Source organism: Pleurodeles waltl, chromosome 5, assembly GCF_031143425.1.
Source record: "Pleurodeles waltl isolate 20211129_DDA chromosome 5, aPleWal1.hap1.20221129, whole genome shotgun sequence".
Classification (NCBI taxonomy): Eukaryota; Metazoa; Chordata; class Amphibia; order Caudata; family Salamandridae; genus Pleurodeles; species Pleurodeles waltl.
The window spans coordinates 405,969,283-405,984,048 of NC_090444.1; the positions used below are offsets into that span (position 1 = coordinate 405,969,283).

Consider the following 14,766-nt stretch of genomic DNA (forward strand, 5'->3'; position numbering starts at 1 on the left):
CTAACTCTTCCTGAGGAGGTAGCTGAGTCCTAAACACACATATGAAGGACACTATCATAGAAGGATTTAGACTCACCACTAAGGAGTACAGACAGAAGTTTAGGGACACCCACAAAGGTCAAAACCAGACCTGGGTGGACTTTGTGGACTGTTCAGTCACAGCACCATATGGCTTGATTAAAGGCCATAAGGTGGACACTTGAAATGGGTTGTACAATTTGATCATGAAAAATCACATCCTAATTAATTGCACCACAGAGAAATTACATCAGCATCTAGTCGATTCTGAGTTGTCCCCTCCCAGAGAGCTGGGAAAAGATAGCTGAGAAATGGCTAAGATCCAGGGTCCCTAAAAAGACCCCTGGTGGAGATGACCATAGGAAGGGTTCATAGGCTTCCCAGCAGATGAAAGAAGTGGGCAAGTATAAAGATAAAAATAGGGAGTTCTCTAAAGGGCCACAAAAGAGTTCTCAGGAGTGTGGGCCCCAAAACTGCTCACAATTCAAAGGAAATGGGTATTGGGGTTAAAACTGGGACCCAAAGAAAGCTTCTGGGTTGTGCCATGACTGTCACAAGGCAGGTCATAAAAAGGGAGATGCAGCATGCTCTAAAAGGTTCCCTGGTGGTGGACAATCCCAAGAGTCGGCTAGCATAGGAGTGGGGATGGAAGTGTGCTCTGGAGGGGCTAGATGTTACACTGAAGTTACCTTAGTGTCTGTTGGTGGGATGGATATTGAGACCCTGGCTGTCTTACCTCCAAGCATGGAGAAGTACAGACAATGGCCAAAGATCAATGAGGCTGGAGTAGATGCTCTGGGGGATTTAGGTCCCAGTGTCACTATTGTGGCTGCTAGACTGGTTTCCCCAGACCAAATGTTGCCTGGTGTCAGTCACCAAGTTGCCAATGATGTCAATGAAATTAAACTACATCCCATGGCCTTGGTAAGCTTAGAATGGGGAGGGGTTCCTGGCCCAAAGACAGTGGTTCTGTCCTCTGCTATCGCAGTGGAGTCTCTGTTGGGAAATTATCTAGAGATTTCTACTTGGGCAGAAGTATAAAGGAAGGCTCATACAGAAATGCTGGGTCTCCCTGTGTGGAGGTTTGCCTCTACCAGAGCACAAGCAGCAATTCAGGGTAAAGGAGATAACTTGGATCCCTAAAGAGTAGGCCAAGTAGCCCCTAGAAAGAGAAAGGGCAAGAAGGCTGCTAAACCCATTTCTGGTCTCTGGTCAAGGGGACAGAGGGCTTCAAAGTATGTAGTTATGCTTCTAGATGATTTGGGCTGGGCATGGGATGACCGACATGAAAAGGCTGGCAGTAAGGTGAGCTACAATCAGCTAGGTGGCGCTGAGTTCAGTGCCCCTCTGGCTGAGTACAACTCAGACCAATGTCACTCCATCAAGAACAATGTTCCCAGTGGGAACAGCGGTCTCCTGGTGGGTGTGCCTGCCAGAGTTGTAATTTAGTGGTCATACGTCCAAAGTTGTGGCCGTCCGTCCATCACTGTGAGGCTGGTGGCCCTTGTACCGCCAGCCTCGTAATGGGGCACTACATTTCTTACAGCACCTAACTTCCATTTTCACCCAATTAGTAGTACCAGCTATCATGTCTTTTAAGCATGGTTAACACCTCTCCCTACGGATCAAATGCCCACCCATCATCCTACTTGGAGTAATCAGGCAGCTTTGTCAATTCGGGTGCAATGATATCTAATGTAATTTGTTGTACTTCCACTGGGCCCAGATGGCCAACTTGAACAGAAATCATAATGGGTACAGAAGCACTCAAAGGAGACTTTGCACAACGTCTTTAAAGTTTAGATTTTTTGTGTGGCCCGGGGACAGACTGGTAGCCTAAGTTCACAATTTGTTCACTACAATTTTTCTTTTCTTTTCATTTCCTTACATCTGTTACATGTTTTGTGAACTCACTTGACACCAGTGTTGCACCTGGATTCATTTACCATCACGAAAGCGGCTAATTAAGAAATAAGCTGCTTTAATGAGCAGTAAAGTCTGGTGTCAAGGGTCTTCTCGATATGTTACAATGATGTCAGTAGATGCAAAAATATAACATGTTTACCTGTGAAATCAAGTTTTTGGAATTGCAATGACCAGAAATGCACTGGGGCCACATTAATGATCAATATCTGATCCATATTCAATGAGGTGCCTCTATCCTAGAGTGCTGTCACACCCTTGCATAATGTCATAGGATGTTGGTGGAAAAGGTAAAACGTATGCATGCTTCCCTGACCATAAAAGATTAAAAACTGAATCATGTCTAAAGGCAACATATTTAGTAGGTGTGTAGTGACCGTACAATGGTTTTGAAATGGTATCCTAAATGTATTGAAATTTTAATGTGAGCACTTACCAGTTCTTCCGGATGTTCTCCCTTTTCCAGAGGTACTGAATGAACAGCTTGTAAAAGAAAATGAGGACCAGTCACTTTCCAATGCAATACAAAAACATCTTACAAATTAAAAAATAAAAAACATAAATACAAATATAAATTCACTTTAACTTTTGTTCAGTATACAGTAGATGAGGGTTAGAGGTGGAGTGTATGACTGGCTATCTATTTTTACTGCCGTTCAGTGCCCAGTTAAGTTGAGGTCTTTGGTTTGAGTTTCAAACGCAGTTTGTTTTCGGATTCTCTGCCTTCACTTTTCTGTCAAGAGCTGTTGACGGGATCTTATACACAGTTTTGTGTCAAAACGTAAAAAAATCTGCAGAAAAAAACCTGTTTGTGGTATTTCGATTTTCCGCTGCGAAATACAACTGCAATGCACCCTACATTTAATTACCAACGACAGCTTTACCACTGAAAACCCAAATACTTCAGACAGAAATAAATATTTCTGCCGAAAGATTTGCTATGAGTTTTATTAATTTTATGGGTGCGAATAGTGTTTATCCTTCGATTCCTCTGAGAATAGGACAACATTTAATTGGGCCCGATTTAGATATATTTTCCTCTATGCAAACATAGTTTACACCTAGAAAAAAGTTGTAAATGCAACGTACAACTCTACGGAAAAGATGCACAGCTGTGATCTATGTGCATACACAGTAAATACGTGCACCGTGCGTACTCATAAGATCTACTAAGACAGGTCCTCGATTTTAAGCCGTAGATCAATGGCTTATTTGGTCAAAGGACCATTATTTTAGGCAACGCTTGCCACTATAGAGGTGGATTGACGGGTAATGGCCCTTTTTTGAGCTGCCGTACAATACCTCAAATGGTAGTTGGCTGGCCGCGGGAATGAATTACTACTTCCTTTATTACTAATAAGGGAGAATGGCATGTATGCATTCTCATGCAGGTTTTGTTTATGCTGTAAATGAGTTAATTTAACTATGATAGTGAGAGTCTTACCCTAGATGCCCCAAAGCCGGATAAACCATCTACTTTTCATTACAAAATGCCGTTGATATGTCTCTAACACCAAAAATGCTCAAAGGCACTTGATGTGTGTATGACTACTTACAGCCAGGGATAATTTTTTTTGTTTTTTTTTGTTTTTGTTTTTTAGAGGTGGGGAGCGACCCCTTAGCCAAGGGTCGCTCCCCAGGGGGCAGGGGGGCAAATTTATTTTAGGCCATTTCTGCCCCCCTGGGGGCAGATCGGCCTATTGTTATTAGGCCGTTCTGCCCCCAGGGGGAGCAGAAGTCTCTAGGCGCCAGGGATACATTTTTGGGGTATTTTCTTTTTTGTTTTGTTTTAGGCAAGGGCCGCTCCCCGGGGGGGGGGGGGGGATTTATTTTAGGCCTTTTCTGCCCCCAGGTGAGGCAGAAACCTCTAGGCACCAGGAATAAAACATTTTGTTGTTATTTTTTTTGTTTTTTAGAGGTGGGGAGCGACCCCTTAGTCAAGGGTCACCTCCCTGGGGGGCAAATTGTATTTAGACGATTTTTGTTAGGCCAATCTGTCCCCATGGGGGCAGAAACCACTTAGGGACCAGAGATTGGTGTGTGTGTATGCGTGTGTTTTCTTTGGGGGGCAGCCCCTTGGGTGAGGGTCGCTCCCCATGGGGGCACATTACTGTTGGCCATATCTACCCCCCATTGGGGGCAGATGGGCCTATTTTTGGAAGGCCCATCTGCCCCCAAGGGGGGGGGGGGGGGCAGAAAGCCCACCAGAGGCCAGGGAAGTGATTTTTTCAAAAATAAGAGGGTAGGGGTATGGCCAAACCCCCACCCCAAATAAATGGGACCAAAGCTGTTCTGCCCAACATTGGGCAGATGGGGCAATAACCCCTGATCCACACCCGGGGGGGGGGGGCAGAAAGTCTACTTGATGCCAGGGAATAAAATAAATAAAAAATTGGGGTGGTGGCTACCAACCAGTATGGGCCTGGTTACGTCCCCACCTCAACTGAAGGGGGTAACAGTCTTTCAGCTCTCCCCCTCACTCTAAAACATCTTATCCCACAGCAAGCAAGAAGACCTTTGATTATTTTGGGTTTTAGTTTTACATTTGGGCCATGAGAGCTTGGCTTACTCTCAAAATTGTCCCACTTGGAATGGTGAGGGCTGCACTTTATGGACTTTGGGATGCTGCCATGTAGAAAAATCCACAAGACCTAGACACATCTTAAAACTAAACATCTGGGTGATTCCAGTGTGGTGTGTTTCACATGCACCCCGCACCATTTCTGTACCCACAATCCCCTGCAAACCTCCAACTTTGCTGGAAATCACACATTTTTCCCACGTTTTTGTGATGGAACCTTCCGGAATCTGCAGGAATCCACAAAATTCCTACCACCTAGCATTTTCTCATCTATACCGATAAAAATTCTGCTACACTTGTCAGCCTACTGTCCTTTTCAGTTCCCCCTCACTATCGACATGTTTTTGGCTCTTCCCTTTCACAAGCACTTGGCCCACCTACACAAATGAGGTATCATTTTTACCGGGAGACTGAGGGGAACATTGGGTGGTATGAAATGTGTCCCAGTGCGGTGATCCCACACAGAAATGTGGGAAAAATGTGATTTTTTTTAGCTAAATTTGAGGTTTGCTGAGGATTCTGGGTAAGAAAACATTGGGGGATCCACGCAAGTCACACCTCACTGGACTCCCTCGGGTGTCTAGTTTTCAGAAATGTCTGGGTTTCCCTAGAAGGCTGCTGAGCCCAGGACCAAAAACGCAGGTGCCCCCCCCGCAAAATCAGGTAGTTTTGTATTTGATAATTTTAATGTGTCCAGATAGTGTTTTGGGGCATTTCCTTTCGTGGGCAGTAGGCCCACCCACAAAAGTGAGGTACCATTTTTATCGGGAGACTTGGGCGAACGATGGGTGGAAGGAAATTTGTGGCTGCTCTCTGACAGAACTTTCTGTCACCGAAATGAGAGGAAAAGGTGTTTTTTCGGCCAAATTTTGAGGTTTGCAAAGGATTCTGGGTAACAGAACCTGGTCAGATCCCCACAAGTTACCCCATCTTGGATTCCCCTAGGTGTCCAGTTTTAAAAAACTGTGCAGGTTTGCTAGGATTCCCTAGGTGCCAGGCTGAGCTAGAGGCCAAAATCCACAGCTAGGTGCTTTGCAAAAAACAGCTCTGTTTTCTTTGTGAAAATTTGATGTGTCCACGTTGTGTTTTGGGGCTTTTCCTGTCGCGGGCGCTAGGCCTACCCCCACAAGTGAGGTACCATTTTTATCGGGAGACATGGGGGAACGCTGGGTGGAAGGAAATTTTTGGCTCCTCTCTGATTACAGAACTTTCTGTCACCGAAATGAGAGGAAAAAGTGTTTTTTGGCCAAATTTTGAGGTTTGCCAAGGATTCTCGGTAACAGAATCTGGTCAGAGCCCCACAAGTCACCCCATCTTGGATTCCCCTAGGTGTCTAGTTTTCAAAACTGCGCAGGTTTGCTAGGTCTCCCTAGGTGCCGGCTGAGCTAGAGGCCAAAATCCACAGCTAGGTGCTTTGCAAAAAACAGGTCTGTTTTCTTTGTGAAAATGTGATGTGTCCATGTTGTGTCTTGGGGCAATTCCTGTTGCGGGCGCTAGGCCTACCCACGCAAGTGAGGTACCATTTTTATCGGCAGACATGGGGGAACACAGAATAGCAAAAAAGTGTTATTGCCCCTTGTCTTTCTCTACATTTTTTCCTTCAAATGTAAGACAGTGTGTAAAAAAGACGTCTAGTTGAGAAATGCCCTGTAATTCACGTGCTAGTATGGGCACCCCGGAATTCAGAGATGTGCAAATAACCACTGCTTCTCAACACCTTATCTTGTGGCCATTTTGGAAATACTAAGGTTTTCTTGATACCTATTTTTCATTTTTTATATTTCAGCAAATGAATTGCTGTATACCCGGTATAGAATGAAAACCCATTGCAAGGTGCAGCTCATTTATTGGCTCTTGGTACCTAGGGTTCTTGATGAACCTACAAGCCCTATATATCCCCGCAACCAGAAGAGTCCAACTGACGTAACGGTATATAGCTTTCAAAAATCTGACATCGCAGGTAAAAAGTTACAGAGTAAAACGTGGAGAAAAATGGCTGTTTTTTTCACCTCAATTTCAATATTCTTTTATTTCAGCTGTTATTTTCTGTAGGAAACACTTGTAGGATCTACACAAATGACCCCTTGCTGAATTCAGAATTTTATCTACTTTTCAGAAATGTTTAGCTGTCTGGGATCCAGCATTGGTTTCTCACCCATTTCTGTCACTAACTGGAAGGAGGCTGAAAGCACAAAGAATAGTAAAAATGGGGTATGTCCCAGTAAAATGTCAAAATTGTGTTGAAAAATTGGGTTTTCGAATTCAAGTCTGCCTGTTCCTAAAAGCTGGTAAGGTGGTGATTTTAGCACCGCAAACCCTTTGTTGATGCATTTTCAGGGGAAAAACCATGAGCCTTCTTCTGCAGCCCTTTTTCCCAATTTTTTTGAAAAAAACTAAATTTTTGCTGTATTTTGGCTAATTTCATGGCCTCCTTCAGGGGAACCCATAAAGTCTGGGTACCTCTAGAATCCCTAGGATGTTGGAAAAAAAGGACGCAAATTTGGTGTGGGTAGCTTATGTGAACAAAAAGTTATGAGGGCCCAAGCGCGAACTGCCCCAAATAGCCAAAAAAAGGCTCGGCACAGGAGGGGAAAAGGCCTGGCAGCGAAGGGGTTAATGTGAATACTGTAGTGAATACTGTGTGTACACCAAGGTAATATACACATATTATCAGTGAATCAAAAAGTGGAATGGCTGCCTTAATAAACAAATCAAGTGTTTGCCCCCTTTTAGTGGGTATGTTATTATTTTATAATTTTATCATTATTTTAAAAGGATTTCATTCCACCAAAATGTGTCCAGCGAAATGAAGGCAAACTGACTGCTGCACTGCTACATGGAAGTGAATTTTAGGTATATCCTACTTCCCCTACACTGAAAACGGAGTCTTCATAATATGTTTGTAAGATTATTGCTAGGTGCACATAAATATATTACATTTGTGTCCTCTTCATCTACTGGGCTGTTTAACTGTCATTAACATTTCATTCATGCACACCACAGCATCCTGCATGTTATAACGCGTCAGCCAACTTCAGCCTTTGGCTCTCTAGCACAGTGTATGATGGCATTTCGCCTGATCACATGTGCCTGTCTGTCTAAAAAGAAGTGCACTTAAGTGCCAGGCCTGGAAGGCCAATGCTTTACTTTGCCAATGTTTTTTTTTTCTTTCTCTCTTTTTTAAATTTTTATAGTCATCCTTGTGTGTGTGATCTATGTATCCAGGTTACAGTAAATCATGGCCAGTATGGAATTAGTGTAGTACCAGAGTATTATTGCCTAAATATCATCTAAAAATATATTATTTAAAAAAAATCACTTCAATTGCTGTTAATGATAGAACATTTACACCCTTTGTAGGGATATTTTATTAAATGATATTTAGGCCACAATATTCTGACTCAAACAGTACATTTCTTTTAAAATTATTTGCAATGATTACTTTTTGGAAATTTTAAAACTTCATTGAAAGCATATCCCTGTCTCGTTTGCCTAGTGACATGCTCTTTTGTTCGTCTTCTTTACATTTTTTTCATATCCTGGCAATAAAAAAAATCATCGTACAAGCTTGCCAAAGTCTGACTTATTGATTTTGTCAATGCTTTGTCTATAGTGTGTACAAAGTCTATGTGAACAACAGAGCATTTCACACCTTAAAATCCTTTATAGGATTTAAAAAGGTAGTGGCTAATTAAATAAAAACAGTTTGGTCACATGTTCCACTCAAAGCATCAACAAATGCACACCACACTGTAAAAAAATAATAGTAAAAAAAGGAAAAGCTGTAATTCTGCTGAACAAACAGCGAACAGAGATTTCCTGGAGCTTCAAGACCTTCATCTTCTAAGAGAAAAAATGCAGATGTTAGTGATAAATACTAAGGCCCATATTTATACTTTTTGACGCTAAACTGCGCTAACGCAGTTTAGCGTCAAAAATTTTTGCGCCGTCTAACGCCATTCTGAAGCGCCATGCGGGCGCCGTATTTATGGAATGGCGTTAGACGGCGCAATCAGACCGGCGCTGCCTGGTTTGCGTGGGAAGAAACCACGTAGACCAGACAGCGCCGGCGTAGGGGGAAAATGGCGCATGGGCGTCTTAAAATGGGGCAAGTCAGGTTACGTCGAAAAAATCGTCTTAACCCGACTTGCGCCATTTTTTAACGACGCCCATCCCCCATCAACATGACTCCTATCATTGGAAAGATAGGAGTCATGCCCCCTTGCCCAATGGCCATGCCCAGGGGACTTCTGTCCCCTGGGCATGGTCATTGGGCATAGTGGCATGTAGGGGGGCACAAATAAGGCCCCCCTATGCCACCAAAATAAAATATAAAAAATAAAAAATAAAACTTACCTGAACTTACCTGAATGTCCCTGGGGTGGGTCCCTCCATCCTTGGGGGTCCTCCTGGGGTGGGCAAGGGTGGCAGGGGGGGTCCCTGGGGGCATGGGAGGGCACCTGTGGGCTCATTTTGAGCCCACAGGCCCCTTAACGCCTGCCCTGAGCAGGCGTTAAAAAGTGGCGCAAATGCGCCGTTTTTAGCCACGCCAACTCCCGGGCGTCTCTTTTGCCCGGGAGTATAAATACCACGTAAAGGCCTGGGAGTCATTTTTTAGACGGGAACGCCTCCCTTGCATATCATTAACGCAAGGAAGGGGTTCACGCTAAAAAATGACGCACATTCCGGGAACTTTGGCGCTATTCGCCTCTAACGCCATAGTATAAATATGGCGTTAGTTGGCGTTAGTTTTGCGTCGAAATTGCGTCAAAAAAAACGACGCAATTTCGGCGCAAACGGAGTATAAATATGGCCCTAAATATGCTAATAACATTAAATAGTGATGAAAGCCCGCAGAATCACTGTCAGCAACTAGACGTCCTCTCAGAGGTTATTTAGAGTAAAAGGGCTGCTGCATTTACACTGTGAAATAATAGATACCCTGAAAGGGAGTAAATGAAGCTTTAATCCCGCAGTTTCATTGCTGGGGCAAGCATTCTAAAGAGAAGAGAGGATGGTGCAATTAAACTCACAAGTAACATATATGCTTACATACAATAGATGCATATGTACGGGTGCAGTACTACTGTCAGCATCTAAATGTTCTCATGGAAATCATATTGTTAATAAAAGCTGCTGTAGATATGTTCACCAGCTACGGTTATCGTTACCCTTAAACACGTTTTAGCTTGACTGCAGAACCCCCAGAGGCATCTAAATGACCTCACTGAATAATTACCATATGACCCCGTCTGCAAAGTTGAAAAAATACAATAGTTTGCGGTTTCTTCGATGTCATATTTGAGGCCGTTAATGAAATCATAGCTGATGCCAGTGGAGATGGAGTTGATGATGTAATTCGAAATATTATGAGTAAGAAAATTAGAAGTGCACTTAGGGGGTGCTATGGTTTTGTAGCTTTGAGATTTCGTAATGATACATTTTAACAACTGCACTAAAGTTGTCTTTGTTTATTTATTGATTGTTGTATCTACTTATTTATTTGGCAGTTTTTGCCTAGCGTGAACCAAACCTAATTAGTTAAGAGAGCACTTTACATATGACTATTTGTGTAAATAACATCCACCTTATAGTGAAATGTAATTTAATGTGTAAAAGCTGTGTAGCGATGTCAGTGGTTGAATATTTGCACTTGCAGACTAAGACTTGGGTCATTCAGATCTGAATTGTGCATTATAAGGGGAAGCAGCTTCTAGACAGTAGGATCTTTAACTCCTTCTTGAAGATTTCCTAGGAGGGTATAGCTCAGATTAAAGGTGGTGATATGTTTCCGATACTGGGCGCACTTCCTGAGAATCATTGCATCATGGGGTTTTCTTTCTTGAATGCTGAGGTTCCTAACAATAAAGTACTTGAACTTCTGAGAGTTTGCTTACCCCTTTAGTTGGTCAATGTGGTTAAGATAATTTGTAGCTGGGGTGGCATGGTGAGCAAAAAAACGATGGATTAAACCCAGATCTATGACTGGGGGTGAGTGTTTGACAATGCTCAGCATTCCGTCCATCACTTGTTGTTTTTGCTTTGTCGCCCTAAGTGGGAAGGGTATGCCCAGACGTGGGTCCCGTGCTTCCCATGCCACTGGATTCAAGCTAGCCTGGCTGATGAGGGGTGAAACCCCGAAACCGGTCCCAGGATGCTTGTTTCCGGTCCAGTGAGGACCTGGCTTGGCAGTTCGGTCTGGACTGTTCCCATGAGGAACAGGGTCAAGACTGATTTGCATATGGCTGGGTCCAAGCTGGGGTGGCATGGTGAGCAAAAAAACGATGGATTAAACCCAGATCTATGACTGGGGGTGAGTGTTTGACAATGCTCAGCATTCCGTCCATCACTTGTTGTTTTTGCTAAGATAATTTGTAGACTCTGTTTGGAGAGGTTTGTGTGTGATGCATTCCAACTGGAACTGGCTCCGTGCTTCATCTGGCAATCTCTTTAGCGTGTTCACAAGGGGAATTATGTGATTGTATTTCCTCGCTGCAGACATGCCTGGCGGGTGCATCAAGTGTTGTCTTGAGTGGAGACAAATGATTTGGTCAATAACACATTCACCAGTTACTTGAACATTTAGAGCTTTCGGCGCACATTTTTTTCAGATGGAACTTTCGGTGCATATTTTGTTCAGTTAGTATGGATAAACAGCAGTCTACCGGGCAGGGTAGGAGAAAGTTAAAAGGGGCAAGATTAAGGAGCACCATGGGGAAAAAAAAATAAAAGCAGACAAGAGTGCCAGTAGTCTTCAGAAAAAAAGCGTTTAAACACATTTTTCTTTGGATCTAAGGCCCAGATTTTAGAGAAATTGCGATTCATGTCATGAAGCGCCACTATTCTTGAGGCCCATTGCGCCCCTCTAATGCCACCTGTGAGCGCCGCATTTAATATACGGCGCACCATGGTGCAGTTTAGGGACATACATACATACATAGAGGGCCATTATAAATAATGGTGTACTCCTTCAGGCTTTAAAAATGGTGCTAAAAATGGCGTAGTGGAATCTCGTAGATTCCACTGCACCATTTTTGCCGGCCCCCTATTAGGGGAACACCCTCCTTGCATACATTATGTTTTGCGCAGGCATAATGTGGCGCAAGGGTTGACAAACACTTTGTAAATATCGCACTGCGTTTTTACCACACTATTGCCACATTAGCGTTAAAAAAAATGACGCTTATGTGGTAATAGTTGGCGCTAGGCCCTTCTTAAACTTGGGCCTACATTTATAGGGAGATTGCTGCAGGGAGCTCCGGTGTCACTCTGGAGGTCAGCACACTCGGTGCGGTCCTAGCTTGCACATGTCAAACGCCATCCCTGCTACAACATAAAAAACAGAAACCTCAGTCCTTAGTTGGGTCTTGGAATGGAGGACCTTCCAGCCCAGTGCAAGTGCATTTTATGCTGTAGGAATTTTGCTCCTATTTCACGGAGAGCACAATAAGAAGTGTAGTGGACTAATTCAATGGGTTAATGCCAGCCAAGAAAGTCCTTGTCTGACTGCGGTAATGTGATATATATCAAGTAGTAGTCTCACATTTGAGTATTCACTGTTGAGAGTTCTGCTCAGATTACCATAAATAGCTGTCTCAATACTCCTTTTAGGCACAATCAATTCTGAATGCTGAGAACACGAATACAAGACTCTTAATGAATCTAGGCAGTGCCAAGAAGCTACTATGAGTCAATGTGCACTTCATAAATACATGTGTCATTTCAACTGACAGGGTTCACCCAAGAATAGAAACTGAAAGCTATCCAGACAGGACGTAGACATGAAGACGACCGACAAGTGGTGAATAGAGGTGGTTGAGACTTAATTAGATGGAAAGTATCTGTCAAGGTAAGTGCACAGAAGTAGTTAGAGTTAATCAATATGAAACAGTTAATAAGGACCATCAATGTTCTATAAACAGAGGTAGATGAATTAATTACATAGTGCTTAATGAGAGCCACCCAGGAGCAGCAGCTTGTGAGGACGGTCCATGAGTCCCACCCCGGTGGTTAGACATACAAAGGAGATACAAAGAAGAGACATTTCTTAGTGCAATTGGACAAATCCACCCACAAATGGTATAGATAGGGCCGGATTGGGGACTCAAAGAAGCCCTGGCAAAGTCTGTCAGACCAGCCCCCATAGGGTACATATTGAGCGAGCCTGACCACTAACATGAGGCTAGGGGTCTCTCCCCCAAGAAAATGTGGAAATAAATGGCAAAAACAGTGCATTCTACAACACGTTTTTCATTATTTATTCAATTGTATTTGTTTTTAAAGTATAGTAAATTATGCTCTTACAGGGCACCAGTATACGGCAATCTTTATTGGGGTTCTTCAAAGATTCTCTCACGATCACCCTCTAACAGTGCCTCTCATCTCTTCATAGCATCTCCCTCACATGTATTTCATTTGTTTCAAAGCGCCTCGCTTACCAGCGTAGGGGCACACACACACACTCTCTCTCTCTTTCTCTCTCTCTGAATCATACATGTGTAAATCAGTGTATAGAAAATGTTATATAAGACAAAGGAGCCTACAAGGTGTAGAATTCACGTCTTCCATACTGGTCTGGGGATGCATAAACTCAGTATTCAGGACATAACACAGTGGCTAGGATTGACGTTACTAATAATAATTTGTTACAAATCAAACAAACCATTTTTAGCAAAATTAGAATAATCAGACTGGGCAAAAAACATAACTTTCTAACTTGTGCCATACAGTTTGCATGCAGCTCTTTGCCGGTGGTTCATAGCTCACTGTGCTAGATTATGATTGTAATTTATGAACTGCACAGTAACAAAATGGCCTCTATGACAAAAGCAGTATCCCACTCAGCTATGCACATAAAAACTGTTCTACTGTTCTGTAGTGTGCATAGTACACATTCTTTGCAGCAGGCACATTGAATTATTTGCAGCTGCCCTACCTTAGATGAGTCAAAGCTGCCACAAAAACAAAACTCCAATCTCTCTCAAACTGGTAGATTATTCACCAGAGTTATCTTGGCACTTTTATTGTTGCCGGAAAACTATTTCATATACAAGTAACTCTGTAGTGGTTTTCAAACTGCTGCACTGCTATAAAAGCGCCCACCCAGTAACAAAAGCGATCCCCACCCCTCCAACCTCCCGGGGGAATGACCGATGCCTGGTATGGCCAGTCCGGCCTTGGGTATGGAGATAGAGCTGAGCAATTATTCAAAGCATATTTACCAAACAACAGCTGGAGAAGCATCAAATGAATATGCCGGGATAGTATTGGTATCATCACAAAAATGATAAAGACAATACTACAACCTTAAGAAGGGATAGAGCTAAAATTAATGGAAGTTTCAGTCCTAGAATTGGAGACATGATTAATATCAGGTGACAACAGCAGGAGCATAATTTCCAATGAACCAACAGATAAGGTGGTTTCAAATTACAATTAAAGTGTTGCCAAATAGCACTTGTGAGATCAAAACCTCTAACAAAGGGAGTTCCAGAAAATCATAGCATTAAAAAGGGAACATTGTACCACTGTGAGTGGCCTTTTGCTATTTAGAGCTGCCATCACTGCCATGCCCTAGCTAAAAGATCTTATAAAGGAAAATGCCTTTGGGGGACGTCAATTTACACTCCTAACCAATCATAGTTCCCATATTGTTTCCAAAATGGCCTTTTCAGAAGCACATTTCCCCAAGACGGAAAGGTCTAATTGCAGTATAATTCAGCTAGCACAATACACACAACTCGGGCCAATATTTTCTAAATGCCACAGGAAGGCACACTTATCTAAAAGGACTGGGGCCCGTATTTATACTCCGTTTGCGCCGAATTAGCGTCGTTTTTTTCGACGCAAATTCGGCGCAAAACTAACGCCATATTTATACTTTGGCGTTAGACGCGTCTAGCGCCAAAGTATGGGCAAATAGCGTCATTTTTTTGCGTGAACGCCTTCCTTGCGTTAATGAGATGCAGGGAAGGCGTTCCCGTCTAAAAAAATGACGGCGACGCAAATGCGTCGTATTTATACTCCCGGGCAAAAATCACGCCCGGGAGTTGGCGGGTCAAAAAACCCCGCATTTGCGCCACTATTTAACGCCTGGGTCAGGGTAGGCGTTAAGGGGCCTGGGGGCTCAAAATGAGCCCACAGGTGCCCTCCCCTGCCCCCAGGGACCCCCCCTGCCACCCCTGCCCACCCCAGGAGGACACCCAAGGATGGAGGGACCCACCCCAGGGACATTCAGGTAAGTT

General features: G+C 43.4%; 1 protein-coding gene across 2 annotated transcripts in view; it reads right to left on the reverse strand.

Annotated features, from left to right (window-relative positions):
- Positions 1-14,766, reverse strand: part of CHGB (chromogranin B) — a 300,313-nt gene that overhangs the window by 151,518 nt on the left and 134,029 nt on the right. Inside the window, exon 2 of one of the 2 annotated variants that reach the window (XM_069234159.1) lies at positions 2,378-2,424. The exons of the other annotated variant lie outside the window; for it this stretch is intronic. Coding sequence (XP_069090260.1) covers positions 2,378-2,424 — 47 coding nt within the window. The remainder of the gene's footprint in view (positions 1-2,377; positions 2,425-14,766) is intronic. 2 annotated transcript variants of the gene reach the window in all.